Raw genomic sequence first — 23,188 nt, forward strand, 5'->3', positions numbered from 1 at the left:
ACCTCTCAAGTTTGTCAATGCCCTGATCAAATGATAACTCAAAAAATATTTTATGATTGCATGATTTTTCAGTATCTTTGAATAAAATGTTTATTACCTCATAATTTAATCTAAAAACAAAGTTTTACTTATTTTCCTTTTACCCAAAAAACCAAAAAAAACCAGTAAAAAAAAATTGTTTTTATTATATTTAAAATAGAGAGGAAAGTTTGTTTGATGCCCAAAACTGCAGGGTCGTAGCTAAAAAATGATTAAAAAACTGCTACTGATACGTAAAAACTGAGCATTACACTTATATTGAACTGCAACAGAGAGTCTGAACTAAAAAAACCATATTAAAACAAAGCATTTCACATAAAAATGACACTCAGTAAAGTAGACAATACTTCGTCTGACATTTTTTTCCCGTGAACTTTGGGAAGTCAGACGAGAAAACTTTGGTTATTTAAAAAAATGAATAATGGCGAAATATAATTACGTTTTGCAGGTTGAATGACAGGGGTAATATGCCATTGCTAAGAGCTTTTAAAGCTTCTTTTTCGTAATCCTTCAAAAATTAAAAAAAAAATAATCACAAACTATTTTAAAAACATACTTTAAATTATCTTTTTCTTTTGTTATACTGCTTCTGAATAGCACTGATAATTTAATTAACTAAATTTTGGCGCAACCTATGATTAACCCCCCGAAACTTTACGTATTTCATTAAGATCAGAGAAAAGCCGCAGGAACATATTTGTTCCGGTAGATGAGAAATAGCATTAGCGCAAAAACCAAAGTTTTCTCGTCTGACTTCCCAAAGTTCACGGGGAAAAAAAGTCAGACGAATTATCGTCTATCAGTAAAGTTAATTTGAGACAATAGCAGCGATAGAGAACTTAAAAAATGACAAAAAGCGTCATGAATTACTCGTCAAAATTGTGTCAATAATGAAATAGAATTTTAATTGATATTCAATTTTATTTTAGTAAATATATCTGAAATCATTATGACAACATAAGGATTGAAAAATGTTCATTTGATTATTATTTAATATTGACAATAATTTTTGGGTATTTTTTGTTCACTTTGTTTTACTGTGCATCAGCTGAAATGAAACTGTTATATGTAGCCAAATCCACTGGTATAAATTTTGATAAATATGAAATTTTAATACTTCTAGGCATTTACTTAGCCTTTAGAAATTAATCTAGACTTAAATAACCGCGCCAAATTGATATAATAAATATTTCCTTTTTTTCTTCACACCAACACAGAGTCTCTTTGTAAGAGGTTAAAATTTCACAAAAATTATACATTTTGACGGTACATTTAACAATTTATTGAGACATTTTTTACACTCCACTAATTAACAGAGGATATTGTGCAGTTAGGTTAAACCGTTTTATTTTCAATTCCCCTATGCAACATTTTTTTGAGAAAAACTTCCACATTGACACATTTCTAAAGTTCACTTCTTTTAACATTCGACGCTAGACTTAACTTTTAACTAAATTCAAATTAAAAACGTTTTCTTTAAAAAAGGTTTTAACACTAGAAACATACTTTTAAAAAAAAAAACAAGAAAAAAAAAATCTGGTGGACCAAAATGATATTAGGAAGCACCAACTAGCAGCTCAAACATATCCGAATTAAATGCTTTCCTTCTTTTATTATTTAGGATTTAAATGATCTCTGAGAATCTGTATTTCTCTTATGCATCCTTTACAAATCTCATTTTAAATTTTGAGGGATTTTTTTATGTTCTCTCAAACTTATGAAATTTAACAAGTCCTCTTTGTTCTTTTAGAGATCATCTATAATTCTTTTAAATATAAAATATAAATGAGTCCTCTATAAACTTTTGTCCTGAGCTCTGTGCACCAATACATTACGGCTAGGATTAGGGAGAGTGTTCATTTGTTAAAAGATAATTTCCATAAATGAAATGTAATAGAAATCTTTCATCATTCTAGGAAAATAAATTTTTCGCAGGCAACTATTTCCCACGATTTTTTAATACTATTTTTCTAGAAGCATGGATTTTTCCATACAATGTAAATTGAAAATAGTTAATTATCTTGACGTCACTTTAAACCTCGATGACTACTCTTTCCGGCCTTATAGTAAACCTGAGAATGTTTTAAGCTACATTCATGCTGAATCCAACCATCCACCTAAAATTTTAAAGCAGATCCCCCATTCCATCGAACTACAATTGTCGGCAAATTCATCTAGCGAACAAATTTTCAGAAATTCTTCTTATATGTACGAGGAAGCCTTGAAACAACAAATACCGTAAGCGAAAAATTATTTGTTTCAATCCTCCTTACAGCAAAAATGTTTGCACAAATATAGGAAAGCGGTTTTTTAAACCTGGTCGACAAAGATTTTCCAGTAAACCACAATATCATAATATTTTCAATAGAAATTACATTTAAATGAGCTACAGCTGCATGCCAAGCATAAAAGACATCATAAACTCCCACAACCAAAACATTCTACAAAAAAACCAGCAAAAAAACCCCAATATTAGAGAAAAAACCTGTAATTGCATCGATAAAACTAAGTGTCGTTTACATTAGAATTGCCTTACAAAATACATAGTCTACCAAGCCATCATCTCCTCCAGCAACCCGGCCACAAAATATTGCATGCTATGCCTGCATGAGAAGTACATGATTATAGTGTTTCATGAAGGTCCCTTATTGAATAAGAAGAACGAATTGGTTTCAAAATGAAGGCATATAAATAAATTTCTTCTTTCGAAGTTTGATACAGGCAACTAGGCCTAAATTCTTTCTTTCTTTCTTTCTTTTCTTTCTTTTCTTTTCCTTCTTTCTTTCTTTCTTTTCTTTCTTTCTTTCTTTCTTTCTTTTTTTCTTTTCTTTTCTTTTCTTTCTTTCTTTTCATTTCTTTATTTCTCAATTGTTTTCTTTCATTTCTTTAATTCTTTATTGCTTTCTTTCTTTATTTCCTTTCTTTCTTTATTTCTTTCCTTCTTTATTTCATACTATCTTTCTTTCTTCCTTTTTTTTTCTTTCTTTCTTTTTTATTTCCTTTCTTTATTTCTTTTCTCCTTATTTCTTTATTTCTTTGTTTCTTTCTTATTTTCCTTTCTTTCTTTCTTCATTTCATATCCTCCTCTTTTTTCTATTATGACGTCAGAGCACACGATACAGTAATTTTTGTAATTTTGTAACGGCTTTTATATATTTTTGATTTGTATTTCATGGCTGATGATTGCCGTTAGGCATGAAACTTTAAGTACCATACATAGTTGTTATTCATTCATTTTACACACACACACATACTATTTTACTGTATTTTTATTTATATTCATTTATTATAATTTTCCTCTAATTTTGGATCGCTGAAATCGAACGGCGCATAAAAACAATTGGCAAACTTGAAGTTTTCATAAAAAAGTTTTACATTTATTGTACGACTAAATCGTTTTAACGTTTTTAACATGAAAGGTGAAATTTTAGGTCTAAAAACATTGTTTTCGAAAAATTGTTATAATACTTTCACAGGAACTCAAATGTTTTATCCAATTTTGCCAAGGAGCTTGGGTGGTGGAGCAAGCAAATAATTTTCGGAGCAGTAGGGAAAAACCTCAATGAATGGGACAGTTTTTGCAAAATGCTTTTTAAGCGAAGATAATATTGTTTAATATATATATTTAAATATGTCTGATAACCACCGACTCTTGCTCAATGATATAGTAAAACAAAAAAATTGGATTTGCATTTGGCTATTGGTAAAAAGAGAGTTTTATTGGAGCATTCAATATGCGCATCACTTTATCCAAAAACGATTAGTCACACCAAAAACACCATTATTTAAGCTTGAATGTTTTACACACTGTAGTACTAAAGACCGCTAACTATTTAAGCATGGAATTTTATTTTCCATAACTTCAAAAATTGCTGCAAAATCAGAAAAACAAAAACATTTTTAAAAATTACTTTTTACATTCGAAAGCACAATAAAAATCCAATGTTATTACGGTCACAGCGCAATAGGATGGATGAGTCGGTCAGTTGATATCTTGTTTCTATCACTCTTTGTTACAGGAATTTAAATACCCTTGCATCAATGCTTCTATAAGAATCTGAGTTTGTCCCATTCATTAAGTATGTCTCATCGAATGGGAGAAACATAAAAGAATTAAAAATAAACGTATTTAATTCAATCATTTTTCAAATTAGATTATTAATTGTAAATGTAGTTAAATATATAGATACATAGATAAAGACCGCACAAAAAATATTTTTAACTTTAAACATTTTAACTCTAATTAAATTTCTATCAAAGCAGAACTTTCTCATTTTAGAATATTATATTAAGTTATTTTTATTTAAGTAAAATATTGCAGTATAAAAGTGTGTAAATGATACCCATTATTCATGGGGATAAAATTAAGGGACAGCAGCATCCCTCTGCTGAGCTGTAAATATCAGGGCTGTGGAGTCGGTAAACCGCAGTTCCGACTCCGACTCCTTAACTTTATCATGGACCGACTCCGACTCCGACTCCGACTCCCGACTCCGACTCCCGACTCCGACTCCTTCATAAGTCACCAATTTGTAACAACAAATTTACCGCGTTAAAATGTTAAGATTGCCTATATCATCACCATGATATAAATAATCCGACCACTTAGTGCTTTAAACAATATTTATTAGAAAACAATTTCTGAACAAATAACTTTTCTGAACTTTTGTAAATAGATATACAATACTAATAAAATTATGAATTAGTCCTCAGAAAAAGTATTGCCTCCATCAGATCCTCCTTCATGGATGTCCTCAAATCTGATCTTATTATTTTTAGCGCAGAGAACAACCTCTCCACACTAACTTGAGTTGGTGGCAAAGCAGTAACCACTCGGGCAACTTCTCTGACCATATCAGGATACTTATCAATAGCTTGCAGTACTGTTACTTTTGATGAACGGTCAAATTGTTCCACTACTTTTAATGCACATGAAAAACTGTGCTGAAATTTACTGGCAGTGTTCTCTGATAGAGATGACTCTTTTTCCATGCGGGAACGCTTTGAACGGTCTTTATGGTCCAAATATTTCTCAAAATCAAGTTCTTCATCAGTAGATGATGTTGAAGATGTGGTAGTATGACCCAATTCCTCTTGTTCCTGACAGTTCTGCAACTTGTTAATTCTTACTGCTATTTCAAACAGAGCTTCTTTTCCTTTAGTCAGTTGTTCATCATCAAGAAGTATCCGATGCATTGGGTCTACATAAATAGCTGCTAAAAGAATCTTATTTTCTAATAGTACTTTTTCTCTCTGTTTCATTGAAGCGACAATGCCACTTGCAAATAACGCTCCTTTTTGGGACAGACAAAACATCAAGTTTTTCCACTCCTTAAGGAAAATACCTGGAGTTAAGTCCTCTTCTTGCAATTTTTTAGTCACTGCAAATGGATGTTGTAGCAATTCTTCAAGCTCTTTCACCTGTTTCCATTGGCTTTCATGTAGCATCAATTGAGGATTAGCCATGTCTACGAGAAAGGGTTTCAGTTCAACCAAGCGTTGAATCATTAAGTAGGTACTTCCCCATCGTGTGGCTTGATCAATAATTGCCCCTTTTTCCAGCGCGTCTCTTCAAAATTGAGTCAACTTTAGGGGTTCTAGCAGCAGTAGCCAATTTTCTCAATTTTTCAATTAGTGCAGCAGCATGTCCTTCTTGCAGACCATCCCGTATAGCCAGCTGTAGCGTATGCACAGCACAGCGCATGTGATGAATGCGGAAACGTATCGACATAGTTTCAACAAGATCATCTAAACTTTCATATTGCTGTTCATCTGAAGCAACTTCTGTTTGCTCCTCTGTCTCTATATTGTGTTCCTCCCTTTCAAATATATCTGTTTCTCTGAACCCAGTATGTTCTTCCAGCTGCCTGTCACTTTCAGTAGTCTTGTTCATCAGTTTAATGGTACTTATCATGTTTGAAGCATTGTCAGTTACAACTGAAAGAACTTGTTCTTTTTTAAGTTCATACTCTTGAAGATTCTTCTCCACTAAGACCTGGAGAAATTCGCTAGTATGATGAGTTTTGGTGTCTTTTACTGCCAAAGTCTTGGTAACTATTTTATTATTTTCACAAACAAATCGGACATTGATCGCAAAATAGTTCACTCTATGACGTGTACAGCCGTCCATTTTAAGAAACACACAGCGTCCTTTGAGAGATTTTTTAAGTTCTTCTTTTTGTTTAATAGCTTCTTCAATAACTAATTTTCTAATACTCTCTCTCTCCAGAGAAACGCTAAGCTTGCGGGCCATTTCTCCATTAAGACCCATAAAAGCTGGTTTTGAAAATAATGATATAGGCAAACCATCCTTTACCACAAGCTCTATGATCTGTTTTTTAAATGTTTCAACTGTCATTGTCACAGTAACTTTGTCACTAACAAAATATCTTGCAACTGATATCTGCAAGGTTTTCTGCTCCTTTGTTTGGCTGGAAGTGCTGGTCACTGGTTCATTACTTTGGACGCAGTCTTTCTCTTTCACTACTTTGAATAGTTCAGAATGAAAGCGCTGTAAATGTCTCTTTAGATTGGAAGCTCTTGTAGGAGCATTTTTATCTTTGCCTGCATATGCACTGATCTTGACTCCACAGCATTTGTTTTCATCTGGATCATTTGTCATACACTGACAGACAAAATGTTTTCCATCTTGAGTAATAGTAAAATGTTCAAATACAGCAGACTTAACAGGAGGCTTCTTTGACATTGTCAGTTTTTTTTATAATGTGCTCACAATTCAAATGACAACTGTTTTTCCTAAAAACAGTTGCACACATTAAAATCTATATACACACAAGTATATGTATTTCACAGCTGTCCACTATGTATAAATTTATATGTTAGAATTACATTTGTCGGAGAAAGAAAAATGTGAAAAGTGCAGGTGCTATGTTTAGACACGAGGGGTTATTTATGGAACTATTGTAAAGCAGTAGGTCGAGGGGGGGGGGGGGGGGTAGGGTGGGGCTAGTTGAGCAATTTTTACTAATTCTAACAGATCTCTTCAACGGTGCATCGGATTTACATTATTTTTTTACTATTAGAAAGATAGTTATATCTGCTAAAAATGGCATAGGAGAGAAAAACGTTTTTAGATTTGTTTGAGAAATTGTTTGAAAAGTTTACCCAGCTGCTCAACCTACCGCTGTGGGGTAAGTTGCAATAAACAAATTAATGCATTTCTGTGACTGCAATGAATTCTTTTATAAAACTAAAATATATATACATATATACATACATACCTACATACATAGTATTGAGTCGCATTTCATGTACGTAAACTAATAAAGTAAAAAGCGCAACTACTACATTGCGCATTAAAAGTAATTAAAAAGTTCTTTTGTTTTTGAAACATTTTTAACCAAAGAGTGCATAAATAAGACTTCAGTAAATTTTCAATTTTCTTTTGAGGAAAAGTTTGAAATTGAAAATATTTGTAAATTGAAAGTAAGTGGCATTTTACAGTTTTTAAAAAACTGTAAAATGCCAAGACCGTAAAAAAAAAGATAATAAAGAACTTTTAACTTCGAAGTATTCAAAGAAATAAATTTACAAACATTTCAGCTTTTTACATTTGTTGCATAATTGTGCAATAATTATGCGCTTTTCTGTTAAATAGTAAAGTTGCGCTTTTTACCCTTAGTTTACGTACATTACATACTACACTACATATATATATATATATATATATATATATATATATATATATATATATATATATATATATATATATATGTATGTATGTATGTATGTATGTATGTATGTATGTATGTATGTATGTATGTATGTATGTATGTATGTATGTATGTATGTATGTATGTATGTATGTATGTATGTATGTATGTATGTATGTATGTATGTATGTATGTATGTATGTATGTATGTATGTATGTATCTGTGTGTGTGTGAGAGAAAGCTTGTGTCTGTATAACTGTAGTTTTGTATACATACAAATATGTGTAATATACACACACATATATTACAGTTATATACCAATAGTAAGTGAAATTAAATAATATATAAATTATTTATATACAGTATATATAATCAAAATATATATAAAGTATGAAATGCCATCATATCAAGCATAGCAAACAAGTAATACGTAATTTAAAACTAAATCAAAATTTCTATTTAAATTTTTAGCTAATATATTTTATTGACTAAGTAATATTTAAGTAAAAATATTTTCAAAAGAAGCAAAAATTAAATAGTTTTCACTCGCATTTAAACTGTAACATATTTCAAAAAAAAAAAGAATTAAAGATATCTTAAATTGCTTAGAGTATTTAAGAATGATTAATTTAAAATGTTTACCTAAAAATGTTTAGCAAAGTATAATCAAAAGTTAAATAAATGGGTAATGTATAAACATTAGCCATTACACAAACCTAAGTGTTGATAAATGGTTTTTTAAGCATCTGAGAGAAATATAGTAAATATACTTTTTTTTACTTTTTTGATCCGAAATCAAAAAGGTGCCCGCGCATCTCATTTGAACGCCGTCCAACAACCATTTAATGCGCATTATATTACCATTATATATACCTATCTTTCGTCCATTAGATGTTTTGTCATTTGATGGGTAGTTTGTGAGATATTTTAGTTGCCCAACTTGCCCCTATTCTTAACTAGCCGCGCTATGCTCAAATGGCTTAGTTGCCCCTAGCAACCAATCAGATTACACATTTCATTTTCCAAATAAGCTGTGAAGTGAAATGAAAGGTGGAATCTAGTTGCCTGGGGCAACTAGGCCACTTCTTTTTTACACAAAATTAATAAATAACTCCTTTGGTGTCTAAACCTAATAGCTGCACTTTTTGTACATCTACATAAGAGGTTTACAGCTGAGCATATGTGCTAAACTCACAACCATAAAAAGCAGCATTTCTTTATAATGTCCTTCATGATCCGGAGGCTACATTATAATAAGGAAAATATATATAGGAACTTATCCTGTTTCTGTGTGTGCAGTAATAAACAAAGTAAAAGAGATAACAATGCCAAGCACAAGCACTATAGTGGTCAGATAGTGTTATTTCTCATGTACTATCACTTTACAAAAGAATAATGCAAAGTTAATGGAATACTTTCAGTCTTTCTGTTCGTTGAAGCAGCTTTTTTCTGCTTGGTGTTGGCACGTCTAACTTTCTACTAAGAATATGAAACATAGTGTAAGGCAGTGTAAGTCATGAAGTTATCTATTACAAGGGATGGTGGAAGAGAGTATAGGGGAGGTGATTTATGATTCTTAGTGATAAGCAGCAAAACACCCTGTTGCTTATCACTGTTTTAAAGGCCTTAAATTAACATATCAAACTCCAAGCCCTACAGTTGTTGCAAACTATTACTACCATTGCCATTATGTCTGGATATCCTACAGAGTCTGATACTTAAAGCTAGAGTTTGATACTTAAGCTTTAGACTGACAGAACATAAAATATTTTAATGACTAACATATATAAAATCCTTATGAAAATTATAAAACTTTGAAAGATTTTTTTTAAACTGGAGTCGGAGTCGGTACATTTTTTCCGACTCCGACTCCGACTCCGACTCCAGCCAAAATGAGCTCCGACTCCGACTCCGACTCCACGACTCCGACTCAGCCCTGGTAAATATTACTTTGCTAAATTCATTCAATAGGTAGTATTTTGTCCCATTCAATATGCGCATCACTTTATCCAAAAACGATTAGTCACACCAAAAACACCATTATTTAAGCTAGAATGTTTTACTCACTGTAGTACTAGAGACTGTTATCTATTTAAGCATGGAATTTTATTTTCCATAACTTCAAAAATTGCTGCAAAATCAGAAAAAAAAAACGTTTTTAAAAATTACTTTTTACATTCGAAAACACAATAACATCCATTGTCATTACGGTCATAGAGCAATAGGATGGATGAGTCGGTCAGTTGAGTTCTTGTTTCTATCACTCTTTGTTACAGGAATTTGAATATCCTTACATCGATGCTCCTATAAGAATCTGAGTTTTTCCCATTCAATAATCGTCCCATTCATTATGGTTCTCCCCTATTCGTATAATGAATGGAATTTTTTGAACCTTATGTTTAAAAAGAACAATCTCTTATCGGATGTAAGCTAAGTAAAAGGGATGGCTACCTAGCAATTGAACCCGTCATTTCGAAAAGGGCACAAGTCACATTTTTTTTGAATTTCACTTTTTTGAGCCATTTTATTTATTGAAGTGTTTTACATATTTCATTTGAAAAAGGAGCATTGCCATATACCACAAGTCAACTTTTAAGGCAAATGAAAATTAGAGTCTGTTTGAAAATGGCACCAGTCCTGGACTTATGCCTCTTTCACGTGAAACGAAGCGCAACTATCAAATGTAACATCACTTTATCAGTTACAAAAATGGAGAATCGCGAGCTTGCCGAAAATGCTTATAAATCTAGAAAAAGAGTGTCTGGTATAACAAACAGTGAAAAATATAAACATACTAAAATAAAAAAAGCTAAAATTGCTGGAGAAGCTCATAAAAACCACAAAGGGAATGATGTGCCACCAAGAGATATAGGAGCTTCTTGCAGGTTAGTTTTTCTATCTTGTTATTTTGTTTATTGGCTCATGATTTTTTACCACCAATAATTAGCAGTTAATGTTTACCTTAAGGTAATAGTATAGTTCTTATATTATTACCTCAAGATAATGTTTATTATTTTCTTTGTTTATAGATGCAATTCAAAATGTATGGAGCTTATATCTGAAGATGCTATGAAAAGTACTATACAGTTTGTTAACAAATTTGATAGCAAAAACGCCCTAGACACATATTTGAAGTCATTAATTGAAAAAAAGGATATACAGAGAAAACGTCCTAGATCTGAAGAACCTAAGAAAAAAGAATTTACCTTTATTTATCACAGTAAGATAAATGGTGTTAGAAAAAAAGTGTGCAAGAAAGCTTTTTGCAGTATGCATGGAATTTCAATGAAACAAGTTAGACGTTTATGTGTTTTCTTAAAAAGAAATGAGCAGCCCATAGATCACAGAGGTAAATCTGAGGGATCACGAAGCAACGCATTGCCTGGTGATACATTAATTAAAATACAAGAGCATATTGAGTCATTTCCTGTTAAACATATGCACTACTATAATAAAGATGCATCATCTTATTATTTAGATGAAAAACTCAATGTGAAAATTATGCACACATTATATGAACAAAAATATCCAGATTATCCTGTTAAATATAAATTTTACTTAAAATACTTCCAGGAAAATTTTAGCTTATCATTTGGTAGAAAGCAAATTGATGTCTGTGGACTGTGTGAAGAGTTAAAGATTAAACTAAAAAATCCACACATTAATGAAAATGCAAAAAGAGTCTATCAAGCAGATATTGAGATCCATAAAAGACAAGCAAATAAGTTTTACAAAAAAATACAGGAAGTAGAAACTAAGTGCAAGAATGATCCGAATGTGTATGGGATTGCATTTGATTTTATGCAAAATTTGCCACTTCCACATATCCCTGTCCAGGAGATTTTTTATCTACGTCAATTATGGCTATATGAGTTTTGCATATATGATCTTAAAACAGGAAAATCAGTATTTTATTCTTATTGTGAAGGAGTTGCTAACAAAGGTCCCAATGAAGTATGTACTTTTGTACTGGATTATATTAAAAAATATATTGGCAATGATGCCAAAGAACTGCACCTATTTTCAGATGGTTGTGCTGGCCAAAATCGGAATCATGCCATGGTCCGGGTTCTTTTATCACTGGTAGCTGAACTAGGTAGCAATATAAATGAGATCCAATATTACATACCCAAACGAGGTCACTCATTCCTGCCAAATGATAGAATGTTTGGGACAGCGAAAAGACATATTCGAAAAAATGACAGGATTTACACACCAACTGAGTATGAAAATCTTATAGCTGGGGCTAACGGAAACTTTGAAATAAGAAGGCCTAAAACTGAAGATATTATTGACATAAAAAAATGGTGGCCGAACCATTATAAGAAACTAGTGCTATCTGTGGATTCCTATGGCAAAGGAATACCCAAGGACAAAAAAGTAACTTTTGGTATTTCTAAAGTGTCACATTTTACCTTCTCTAAAACCACACCTGGTCTAGTGACAACACGTGAATCCATAGATTGCTTAGTCAGTCATGATTTCCAGCTCTTACAAAGGATGGGTACCAAGCCATCCTTACCATCAAGTAATACTCCTGCATATGCTGGGAAAGTGCCAATCAATGAAAAAAAAAATCAGATTTGAAAAAAATAGAAAAATATATTCCATATTCAATAGTAGAGTATCAAAACTTCTATACAGAAGTTTTTGCATGGCCAACAACTTTAACAAACAATGAATATCAAGAAATAAAAGATGATTAACTAAAGATTTTTCTGAAAATCTTTGGATTTGTATGTAAAAAAAAGAATTCATTTTGAAAAAGGCATTAGTCCAGAAGTTTAAGTTAAGAAAATCTGTATGATTTATATATTTTTTTTAATAAATAAAGTTCACAAAAATTCTATATGTTTTTAATTTATCTACTCCTATATTTAGTTTTATAAGCACCGTAGACTTTTTTGATAAGAAACATATTTTTGTTGATCCTGAAAAGTTTTAATTAACAGACTTGTGTCCTTTTCGAAATGACGAGTTCAATTAATATGTAGGTCACATTTTTGAAAACACCTGTCAATTTGGCACTAACTTTACTTTAAATCCGAAAAGATGTTTTGAAGAAATCTGAAGCAGGTACTTGATATGATCGCACTATACTTTGGAAGAGTAACTTTATATTCTATAAAGTTTGCTTTATGTCAAACATCAGCAATAATATAAAAAAAAAAAGAATTTTAAGCAGATAAATGCTTTGCTTGTGTCACACTAAACTATACCTAGTATATGCAACCTTTTGTTTAAGATCAAAAAGGCTTAGAAATTATAACTTTTCTTAATGTTAATACTTTCATGTGTTTATGCTTTTATAGTTAACTTGTCATTTACAATTTATCCAAATAAAGTTCATAATTTACAATTTGAATTGAAATTTTTAATCGCTAATATGTATATACAACTGTGTATATACAAATGTGAATACACAAGTTTGTAAAATTACAATTTATATAAAGTTCTTCTAAATTTATCTCATTATTTACTGACTGAATTAAAATTTTTAATAATTAATGCATATTTACATAGTTTATTAATTTTTTGAAGTAAAATACAATTGTTGATGTTAAGAGCCATTGTCTGAGAAATGTAGGCAAAATAAGCAAATTTTGGAAGTGATGTCTTCAAATTGTACTCATTTTTAGATAATTTGTAAAAGACAATGAAAGTAGGCCACTGGTAATTTTTTTTTTCTAAAGTTTTTATTAATTTCGGAGATATTGGGTCCCAAAATTTAGCCCGTTTTGAGAAAATTTTGCGCATGGAGTGCAATTGCTACTTTGAGGAGTAGTTTTAGCAACATGAATATGGCAGAAACATTTCTTTTTAATTTTTTATTACTAATCTGGGTAGATTTCTACAGTAAAAGTAAAAACTCAACATGATTACATTTTCAGTTGTCTAGAAATCGTGGTCCGAAACCACAACATTTGAAATTTTACCCTAACTTTGAGCTCTAATATCTCTTTAGGCCAATACTTGCACGTAGTTTTTTTTAGGTGTTTTTGAAAGACACTAAGACATACATAGATTTTTCGGAATAAAAAACATGTGCATGCAAGTACCTGGGAAGGAGTAACCTGCCAAAAATCACCTTTTGCGTTCAACGCGCTTTGATAGATTACCCATAACAACCGTGGCCTTAGGTCCACCATGAACAGTATAAGTTATTTATTTTCCTTAAATATGCATCTTTCAATATCTGAAAAAAAAATCCATGCGCTCGGGTGATAAAAAGCCTACAGAAATCCTAGAAGTAGCCTAATTTTTTCCAATTTTTTAACTAAAAAAATACCCTAGCAACGGTATAGATATACTTAGCAACGGCTACTTTACAGCCTTATTTTAAAGGAACTGTACAAGAGAACTTGAAAAAAATTTTTTTTTTTAAATTTATCAATGAAAGAAAAAACCATTAAACTTCAAGATCGTTTTTCTGTTTAAAACTGATGGGAAATACAGTTTTCTAAGAATTACCAAAAAAATATAATAAATTTATTAACGGCCGATACAGTTATTAATGGCCAATCTGAATCTCCACGTTGTCAATATCATCTTTTGAGAGTGAATAATCTCCTCTTTGATTAGTTGGTGTTGGTGCATCACTCTTACAAACAATGTCAAGAGAAAAAGATAGGAGAATATTTTCTTTGGTTGGCCACTTGAAGCAGTTATTTCCAGGTGTATCAGAATATTCCATACAAGAAACATATATACCATCATCATTGACCTAATGGTTGAGGTAAAGTAACGTCTAATCATTGCTGCTTCCTAAATATTCCTTGAAATTGGTTAATATGGTTAATAAACCAATAATTTTGTAATAGATCTCAATACACAAAAATACAATATTAAAGTGGTAAAACTTCTTACATTTTTAATTATTGCAGGATACCATTACATAAAGTATGGAACAATAATCCAATCACCAATTTGAAAATCAGCTGCTAACTCCTTTGCAAACAACTGAATTTCGTTGTTTAAATCATCTTCTTCGTTTTCATGTGCATCTTTCATATCAGCAGTTTCATCAATCATATCATCAGATATGTTAACCTCTTTACAAAAAGTGGTTGCCAACCTTCCTGTATATATATATATATATATATACAATATTCTAACTGATATAATAGATAGAAAGATAGAAAATTGTATTTATTTATATATAATTTTTATTTGTTTTTATTTTAAGTGCTATATGTATTTTTTTCAAGTTCACTTGTACAGTTCCTTTAAAAAAAGCATTATATTAAAATCTTTCACAGCAGTACTAGTTCAGTGTTTTAAAACAAATCGATAAATAAAAAGCGATATCATGCATATGTTGCGGCTAAGTTTTTTTTAACGCTTCAAACGCGTCTATTTTATGAAAAATCGTACACAAAAAAGCATTAAAAGGCATTTTTACCTAAAGATGAACCTTTTTTTCTTTCTAATAATAAAATTGAAATTATGTTAGTTTATTAAAGCTCTCGTTACAAAAAAAAAAAGAAACTGTCATGTCGGGAAGCAAATTCGTTCACCGCCAACGTTGCCATTACTTTTTTACAAGCTCACATTCTCTGAATGCGAACTCTGAATTCAAAGGAGAACAAATCCAGCTACATCGCAAACATTTTATGCGTGAAATTGTTTCTTTGACTCAGGAGAAGCAGATATAATTTCACAACTTGAAATTGTATATGATTCTCCTGATTCTCCTCTTTAAGAACCTTTAATTATCTCCGACGAGCTCAATAACCTTTTGATTAATCTGAATTTAAATTAATAAATTTAAATGTTTACTAATTTATTAAAATTTTACTAAACTAATGTTAATATCTTTTTAGAACTAGTGCACATATATACCAGAATTTCGAGGGTAGGTAAATGTAATCCGGAATCCCAGAATTGAGAATATAATCCTGGATTACAAACCTTATGTAAAACCACAGAAATACTCGAACTGACAAATGATAAACAGGGGAAAATGTAAACATTAAATATTAAAATTTGTAGGACACTCAAAGAAAGAATTGAACCAATACAAAAGTTGGAACAAGCAGCGGCAACAAGGAACAAGCAGCGATAGTTTTTTTAGTGTAAATTAATTTGGGCAGAAGTTTTAAATTCTGTTTTTCTTGTTAATTAAGGTAAAGCAATAAATTGCAGAACTTTTTAATTCGATCAAAAAAAGTATTAAGGAAATTTCAAACCACTAAGATATCCAAGAATTGTTGGAAACACTTCACATAGATATAATTTGTTGCACTCAATACAGCATACAGCATAACACAATAATATCTTTATGTTATCATTCATGCTTGAACAATTATAATTTAAATCAAATTACAGTTCTCATGTCTATTCACATTAATATATATAAAATAAGAAGTGAGAATCATAATTAGAAAAGAGTAATATACCATCTTTTGAAAGTTTAAAGCATTTCAACATCAAATTATATCCCTTAAGAATGCTTCAAAATTTTCTACTGTGTAATTGGACCGTTAGACAGAATAATCCATGCACACTTTTGGTCTGCAATGAAATTAATAGTACAAAAAATTACCTCATCAGTTTAAACACACTTGATTTCGCTTATTTTGTTAAATTTGCATTTAGATAAACGATCCAAAAGTGTGACAATTTATTAAATGTTAACAAAAAAAAAAACTGTAATATTTTGTAAAGTGTAAATTTAAGAATTCACTTAAAGAAAGGTTACAGTTTGAAGCACTTACGCAAAAGCAATTGTTTTTTACCAAAACGAAGCCTTACTGTTGTGCTGGTATTAAAGCCAGTAGTTAAGTCGTTGACACCGATTAAAAATAGGGAATGCAAGGATTGTCTAAATACAAATCTTGGAAAATACCCTTGATACCACCAACAATGGAAGGCGACAAACTTTCTTTCAAACAGCTCCTTAGTGGACCTTCACCTCCCCTTTCATTGTTTTCATTTTGCTTTGTTTCTCTTATTTTGTGAAACAACATTTAATGAAAAATGTTGTTAACAGCATGGTTGCTATTAACAGTTTAGTATAAAACTGAAATATTTATTTTGATTTGCTGTTAAAGTTTTATTTAACATATTTTACTTAACACCAGGTTCAATTAACAAAAGCTTTAATTAAAGATGGTTGCAATCGCTTTGTTGATTGCAACTAATTTCAGTCTGATTTTCAACTTTTGCATTAACAGCATAACTTACTTGCTTGCTTCCCTCATTTGACTGTTTACAATTGGAAATAAATTCTTGACTTGATTTTTTTAAAGGTGCCCAATCACGTACGTTGAATAATGGTCCAACAATGCCTCCAATCAAACTAGGCATCAAAACGTAACGAAGCACTTTTAACCTCTTCAGTTGTTTATCGGCATCATTTTTGACGTAGGTCGTGTACGTCATCAACCAGTACACAGAATATGGGAACCACGTCATTGTGAAAATCGTAATTAAACAACTCAGTCGAATGAGAATATATTTTCGCTTTCTCTGCACAAAACTTTTTTTAAAGTTTCCAGAACTTAGTTTGATATAACTAGTTATACATGCTGTAGTCATCGCTAAAATCGGTAATATTAATCCAAATGTATACATAATACTCATATAAGTAAATCCAAAAGAATCGTTGATCACCCATTTACGAAAGCAAATTCCAGCTTTGTGGTCTAACTTGTAGGATAACATATAGGGCAAGAATGATAAACAACCAAACAGCCATGTGATTGTAAACACTTTGTTCAAGTTTCGATCATTTATCAATTTGCAAAACGGATTGATTATTAGCTGGCACCTCAAAATGGACATAAAAGTCAACAAGACGCAGGATGCCATCGAAAAGACAAGCATTGTGCTGTGTCCATCGCTTATACTACACAACAAAACTTCAAGATATTTATTTTGCGAAGGAATCTTGCGTAGATCGATAGTCAAGTACGGTATTATACCAATATACTGTCCGATGTTAATAAGAGACAGTTGAAGTAGGAATCTGCAAAACTTCGTTTTTTTACCATTTTTCATAAAGAAAAAAATAACTACAAAAATGTTAACAAGTAGACCGAGGCCAATTAAAACAGCATATACAATTTTTGTTACAACATTTTCAACATTACTGAACGGTAAATTTGATTGAGGTAAGGAATCAGTACCATTTGATTGAAGTAAGGAATTATTTAGCATCTTTCATTATCCAATCTAAAATATAAATAAAGCTTAATTAAAGGGCTTGAGTTGTTACAAGTTCTTAAATTGAAAAATACATTATTTATTTATCACCGCTTTATAAATAACCTCATCTACAAAAAGCTAGTACAACGCCAAAGACCTTGTCATTAGACGGTCTAATAGTAAAAAATGCACTTTTTATTTATTATTTATTTATTACTGCTCTTTACAATATGTAATTTTATCGTTTTTTCTATATTCTTAAACTTTTGCCATTTATTCACCCCCCCCCCCCCAAATAATCTTTTTGAACCCTCCCCCTCCCCCTCCCAATAATCTTTGGATATATCACAGTTTCTTAAAATTATCGGCTTTAGAATTCTTTTGAAATAAAATTAATTGTGACTTACAGAGAAAATATTTTACAAACAGTTAAAAAATGATGTTTAAGTTCAGCATTTTATCTTCAAATAAATAAGTAATTAAATTTAACAATGCGACATAAAATTAACATAGAAATAAATAATATATGTTAACATATAAATAAATACAATTTAAAAGTTAGCGATACTTAAAACAGTAAATAAGCTTAACATTGGCGTTAAATTTCTACATTTTTTATGAGTAATCAAAATAACCTTACATTTGATTTTAATCGAAAACTAGAAAAAATTGAAACAAGGTTTTTTATATCTTGTTTTTACATCCTTAAGCATTGATTGATTTGAACATGTGATCACAGAAATCGCCTCTTTTTTTGATTAAACTACAACAAATAGGGCTTATTGCCATCCTAATATTTCTGATAACCCTTGTGACAATCTTCTCTGTGGTCACCTACTTAAAAATCATTTTTACTGCTGTGAGATTTATTCAAGGACGGTAAGTCTGTGTAGTGAAACGAAACCCCTCAGCAGAACTCGGTACAATATTTATGAAGATCTCATCTTTGATTTTCATATAATCAAAGATGAGATCTTCATAAAATGTAATCTGTCGATCTTTCTTAATTCTTTCTCCTCATAAAATGTAATCTGTCGATCATGCACAGTTTCTATGACTAAAGATAAATTTATCAGCTTTTCTTCATTTGGAAAATCCACTGTTTACTAATACGTAATTGTGATCGCTTTAAATCAGTTTGCAAACGTAATAAAACACACATCCAGTGTGTTCAGAAAACATTAACCATTTTTTATCACAATTTTCATCATTATTCAACTTTTTATAAAAAATATTTAGGTTATTAAGATCTATTCTGGCTTTTGAATTATCTTTTCATTATCATGTTTTTATCATCAAATAAATAAGTAATTAAAGTTAAATAAGTAATTATAGCTTTTATGTTCATATCATCATCATTATCATTAGTGGCCATTAAGAAGGATCTTCATGTGAAATATTATCTAGAATAGGAAAAAAAAAAAATTTGCTAAATAACGTAGAGCATAAAATAAAAATTCGTTTTGTACATAATTTCGTTCCATTTCAGGGCAAAGTCTACAAATCCTCTTATAAAAATCTATTTTTGAACATCCAATCAAATTAGAATCTTAAATATAAGCACGTTTTCTATAACTTAAAATAAATTTCGCACTTGTGCTTTTAAAAATCAAACTAAGACATTTCATAAATGCAATTCTTCATCGTAAAAAAAAAAAAAAAAAAAAAAAAAAGCGAAAATCATATTTTATGTGGTTTTCAAGCTGAGAACTTTACACCTTAAAATGCTGATCATTTCAGAAAATTCTAACGACGATTATACTGTAAAACTTACGTTTTTTTTTGAAAAAAAAAAATACATTTTGATATTTACTTAGAAACGAAAGAGAAATTAACATGTTTAAAGTATAATTACGTTTGGTTTGTTCTTTGATTATAAGGGAGAACCTCAATAAATAGGACAGTTTTAGTAAATTGCTTTTTAAACGTAGATAAAATTATTCAATATATATATTAAAGTATGTTTGACAACCACCGACTCTTGCTCAATGATATAGTAAAACAAAAAAATTGGATTTGCATTTGGCTATTGGTAAAAAGAGAGTTTTATAGGAGCATTCAATATGCGCATCACTTTATCCAAAAACGATTAGTCACACCAAAAACACCATTATTTAAGCTTGAATGTTTTACACACTGTAGTACTAAAGACCGCTAACTATTTAAGCATGGAATTTTATTTTCCATAGCTTTAAAGATTGCTGCAAAATCAGAAAAATAAAAAACATTTTTAAAAATTACTTTTTACATTCGAAAGCACAATAAACATCTAATGTCATTACAGTCACAGCGCAATAGGATGGATGAGTCGGTCAGTTGATATCTTGTTTCTATCACTCTTTGTTACAGGAATTTGAATACCTTTCCATCGATGCTTCTATAAGAATCTGAGTTTGTCCCATTCAATACTCGTCCCATTCATGAAGATTCTCCCATACATCTGGTCGCTTGATCGCGCTAATAACATTAAAATGTGTTTTTGATTGTAATCAGAGTCAATCAAAAACAATTATTATTTTTTAAATAAATAAAAAAATCGTGCCATTACATAGTTGGATTTTTTTATTTTACTTATAATTTATATTTAGCTTTAACTATGTCTCAAAGAATATATAAAAAACTTATACAATTGAAAGATTGAATAATGCTATCAACTAAGCAAAATTCATCTGTAAAAAAAACTCATGAACAGTTCAAGATCTCCCAAAAGCACAGTTACAAATAAATTTAAAGTTTTCAAACTCTCGACACTACAAATGAGTTTACAAAATTATCAAAGAACTGCATCCAGAAATTCAAAAATCCCACACCCTCCCACTCATCAACGGTTAAAGCCATTTAGATCTCACTACACAGGTGTTAGAAATCCTCACGTTATTTCTAAACTTGGGATAAGAGTGTTATGAAGTATTTTTTATGACCTTAATATGGACAGCAACTAAATTCAGTTAGGTGCTAACTCTCGTTATAAATTATTTGAACAAACTTCAATCAGTTATTTGAAACAAATGGATTAAAAAATAATTTGTATATTTAAACATAAAAAGCTCTAAGACTCCAGAAAAAAAACATTGTGATACCTGATGCTAATTTGTTTCAGCCCTTCGAGATATTGCGCAGAAATGCTATTTGAATAAATCTTGTTTTTCAAAATAACCAATTTTTCATGAACTGAAACTCGTCTTTTCAAAAGCTTTTCTATTTTTAACGCATAAAGAGTTCTTATTTAAGAAATTACAGAAAGTTCGATTTATCTTACCTATAGAAGTTGGTAACTATTCGTTACTATTCGTTAAAAAACAAACAGAAAAACCAAAACAAAACCAATCGCCGATGCTTAGTAATAATTCCAAAGAGTATTTGAAAGAGGTGTTTTGTTGTGAGATTTGAAACTGAAAGTTTTAGAAGATTATGTTGATTGTTAAAAATATTAAAAAGTTGAGTTTGGAAATTTCTCCGAACAAAGTTTAGTATAACGCAGAGCAGGCTCATGATCCGTAACACTTACAATTTCACCAGTTTCAATTGAAGCGTCTACGCAAGCTTTTTCATTTTCAGTGTTATTTCTTTTATCTTAATTGTCGTCATTTTTAACTTTCTCCTCAGAATCACTTTTATTGTATTTGCAGTCTGGTTGCACAAAAACCCCCGTCATATCCGTAAAACTTTCGTTTTTTTGAATGTCGTCATTTGGTTTTTGGTGCGTTGTAATGAGTGCATTAATAAAAATTTATATAAATTTTTTTTATAAATTTATTTTTATTACTTCCCCGTCAGACCTTTTAAATTCTTATTTTCATACCGTTTTTTGGAATTTTCTTCTTTCTATCTTAGTTTATGCAGTTTCCTCTTGGTTTTGCGCAATAATTAAAAGTAAACAGCAGTGACAATAAATAGTCTGGCAACGCCAACATTTTGTTAGTTTCATCAATAATATTACATATTTTTTTAATGATGCATTCACAATTTATTTTAAATAAGACTGGAGGTTGAATTGCGTGTTTTCCATTCAGGCTCACAGAACACACAAAGATCGGTAAAATAGCATTGATATCGCTGAGCAACAAAAAATATATATATTTTTGTATTTTTAACTTTTTTATTTAAACTATGCTAACTTTGAGCTGAGAAAAAAGAAAATGACAAGAAAATTTTTTATTAGCTCTAGTTTCTAAGATAGACAATAGCAATAAATTTGTATTTCAATTCATTCGCAACAAAGCAATATGAAATGTAATTTACATATTCTAACAATATCTAAAGTAAATTTGTTTTTATTTGTTACAGATTCTAACAGTTTTAAACACACTAATCATGTTCATGAAGCTAATAGGTATAAAGATGATTATGGGGTATCTTCACGAGATCGTGAAATCACGAAATCTTTTTACCTTTCCTTTTTAATGCGAGTTCTGGAGCATCCCTACCCACAAACCACCGTAATCTGCAAACATAGCTTTATTCCAACAACCCCGACATCTTTGTTCCATTACAGATGTCTTGGTGGAGCTTTACTCCATGTTCATCACTAACAGCTCCATAACTGGGGGAAAGAAGTCTAAGCGTGAGTGGAGGAAATGAATCTTGAGGGAATCTTGCTGCATCCAAGTTGGTGGTATTTTTGCAGAAGTACTATTACCAATCAAATGTATTATCATTTCTTTAGTTGTCTAAAAATCCGAAAATTGCTCCCTTGAGAGCTTCCCAAATTTCCTTTTTTTGCCTCTTCAAAACTTTGCAAAACGCAGGATCCTTTATAAGTTAACGCATTTGTGACCCAATAAAAAATAACCTCTAACTTTTGTATCACTTTTTTTAGAAATTTGTTGCTTAATTATCGAAAAGCCTTCTTTGTTCCTACTTGAGACCAAATTTTTTATTAAACTCAGCATTAATATGTAAGGGTTGAAGAAGAAAATCTTTTAAATCCACAAGTAGTTCAGCAATAACATTTTTTTCACCTAAGATGATATTTCTTGAAGGCCATTCTTCTTTTATGTGATGTGGACTTCTGTCACTACTATCCCACATACACAAAAAACAGCAGTATTTAGTATACCCTCATTGCATTCCTAAAAATATAACAATGAATTTTAGATGACCACAATGTTTCCATTTGTGCTCATTGTAATTGATTAAGTTGAGGAGAGCTTTCATGGTTATGTAAGTTTCGTTCATGAGAACTAGTGTTGTAACCAAAACTAAAAATTGTAACTAACTTAACTAAAAAAAGTCGACTAAGTTTTTAATTTGCAAAAAATATATTGTTACTGTTACCCAAAAAAATACTTTTTTTAAATCTTGTTATGCGTCAGTTGTGAAGTGG

General features: G+C 30.6%; 1 protein-coding gene and 1 pseudogene across 7 annotated transcripts; one reads left to right on the forward strand and one right to left on the reverse strand.

Annotated features, from left to right (window-relative positions):
• The first annotated feature begins 10,209 nt into the window (after positions 1-10,209).
• LOC149877105 (uncharacterized) lies at positions 10,210-12,557 on the forward strand (annotated as a pseudogene). Its single transcript, XR_016448436.1, has 2 exons — positions 10,210-10,598; positions 10,743-12,557. The product of XR_016448436.1 is annotated as an uncharacterized LOC149877105 (transcript).
• Positions 12,558-15,989: 3,432 nt separating this feature from the next.
• On the reverse strand, positions 15,990-21,741 carry LOC149877106 (uncharacterized). 6 transcript variants are annotated; one of them, XM_090074862.1, is made up of 3 exons: positions 21,665-21,741; positions 20,104-20,319; positions 15,990-17,889 (listed from the first exon to the last, which is right to left on the reverse strand). In XM_090074862.1, exon 3 carries the CDS (start codon positions 17,872-17,874, stop codon positions 16,819-16,821), a length of 1,056 nt encoding a protein of 351 aa, XP_089930988.1. In that variant the 5' UTR covers positions 17,875-17,889; positions 20,104-20,319; positions 21,665-21,741; the 3' UTR covers positions 15,990-16,818. The 6 variants fall into 6 exon arrangements, with proteins under 6 accessions (XP_089930988.1, XP_089930987.1, XP_089930986.1 ...); XM_090074861.1 differs by lacking the exon at positions 21,665-21,741 and adding an exon at positions 20,943-21,647 and having other exon boundaries at positions 20,145-20,319; XM_090074860.1 differs by lacking the exon at positions 21,665-21,741 and adding an exon at positions 20,943-21,646 and having other exon boundaries at positions 20,111-20,319.
• Positions 21,742-23,188: the final 1,447 nt, after the last annotated feature.

This window comes from Hydra viridissima, unplaced genomic scaffold (genome assembly GCF_058129835.1).
Source record: "Hydra viridissima isolate aposymbiotic clone 2 unplaced genomic scaffold, HvirCarnegie_v1 scaffold_17, whole genome shotgun sequence".
In the NCBI taxonomy this organism is placed as follows: domain Eukaryota; kingdom Metazoa; phylum Cnidaria; class Hydrozoa; order Anthoathecata; family Hydridae; genus Hydra; species Hydra viridissima.

Bases quoted from the DNA above. Each gene is read 5' to 3' on its own strand.
- LOC149877106 (XM_090074862.1), bottom strand. From the start codon at position 17,874: ATGCTAAATAATTCCTTACTTCAATCAAATGGTACTGATTCCTTACCT.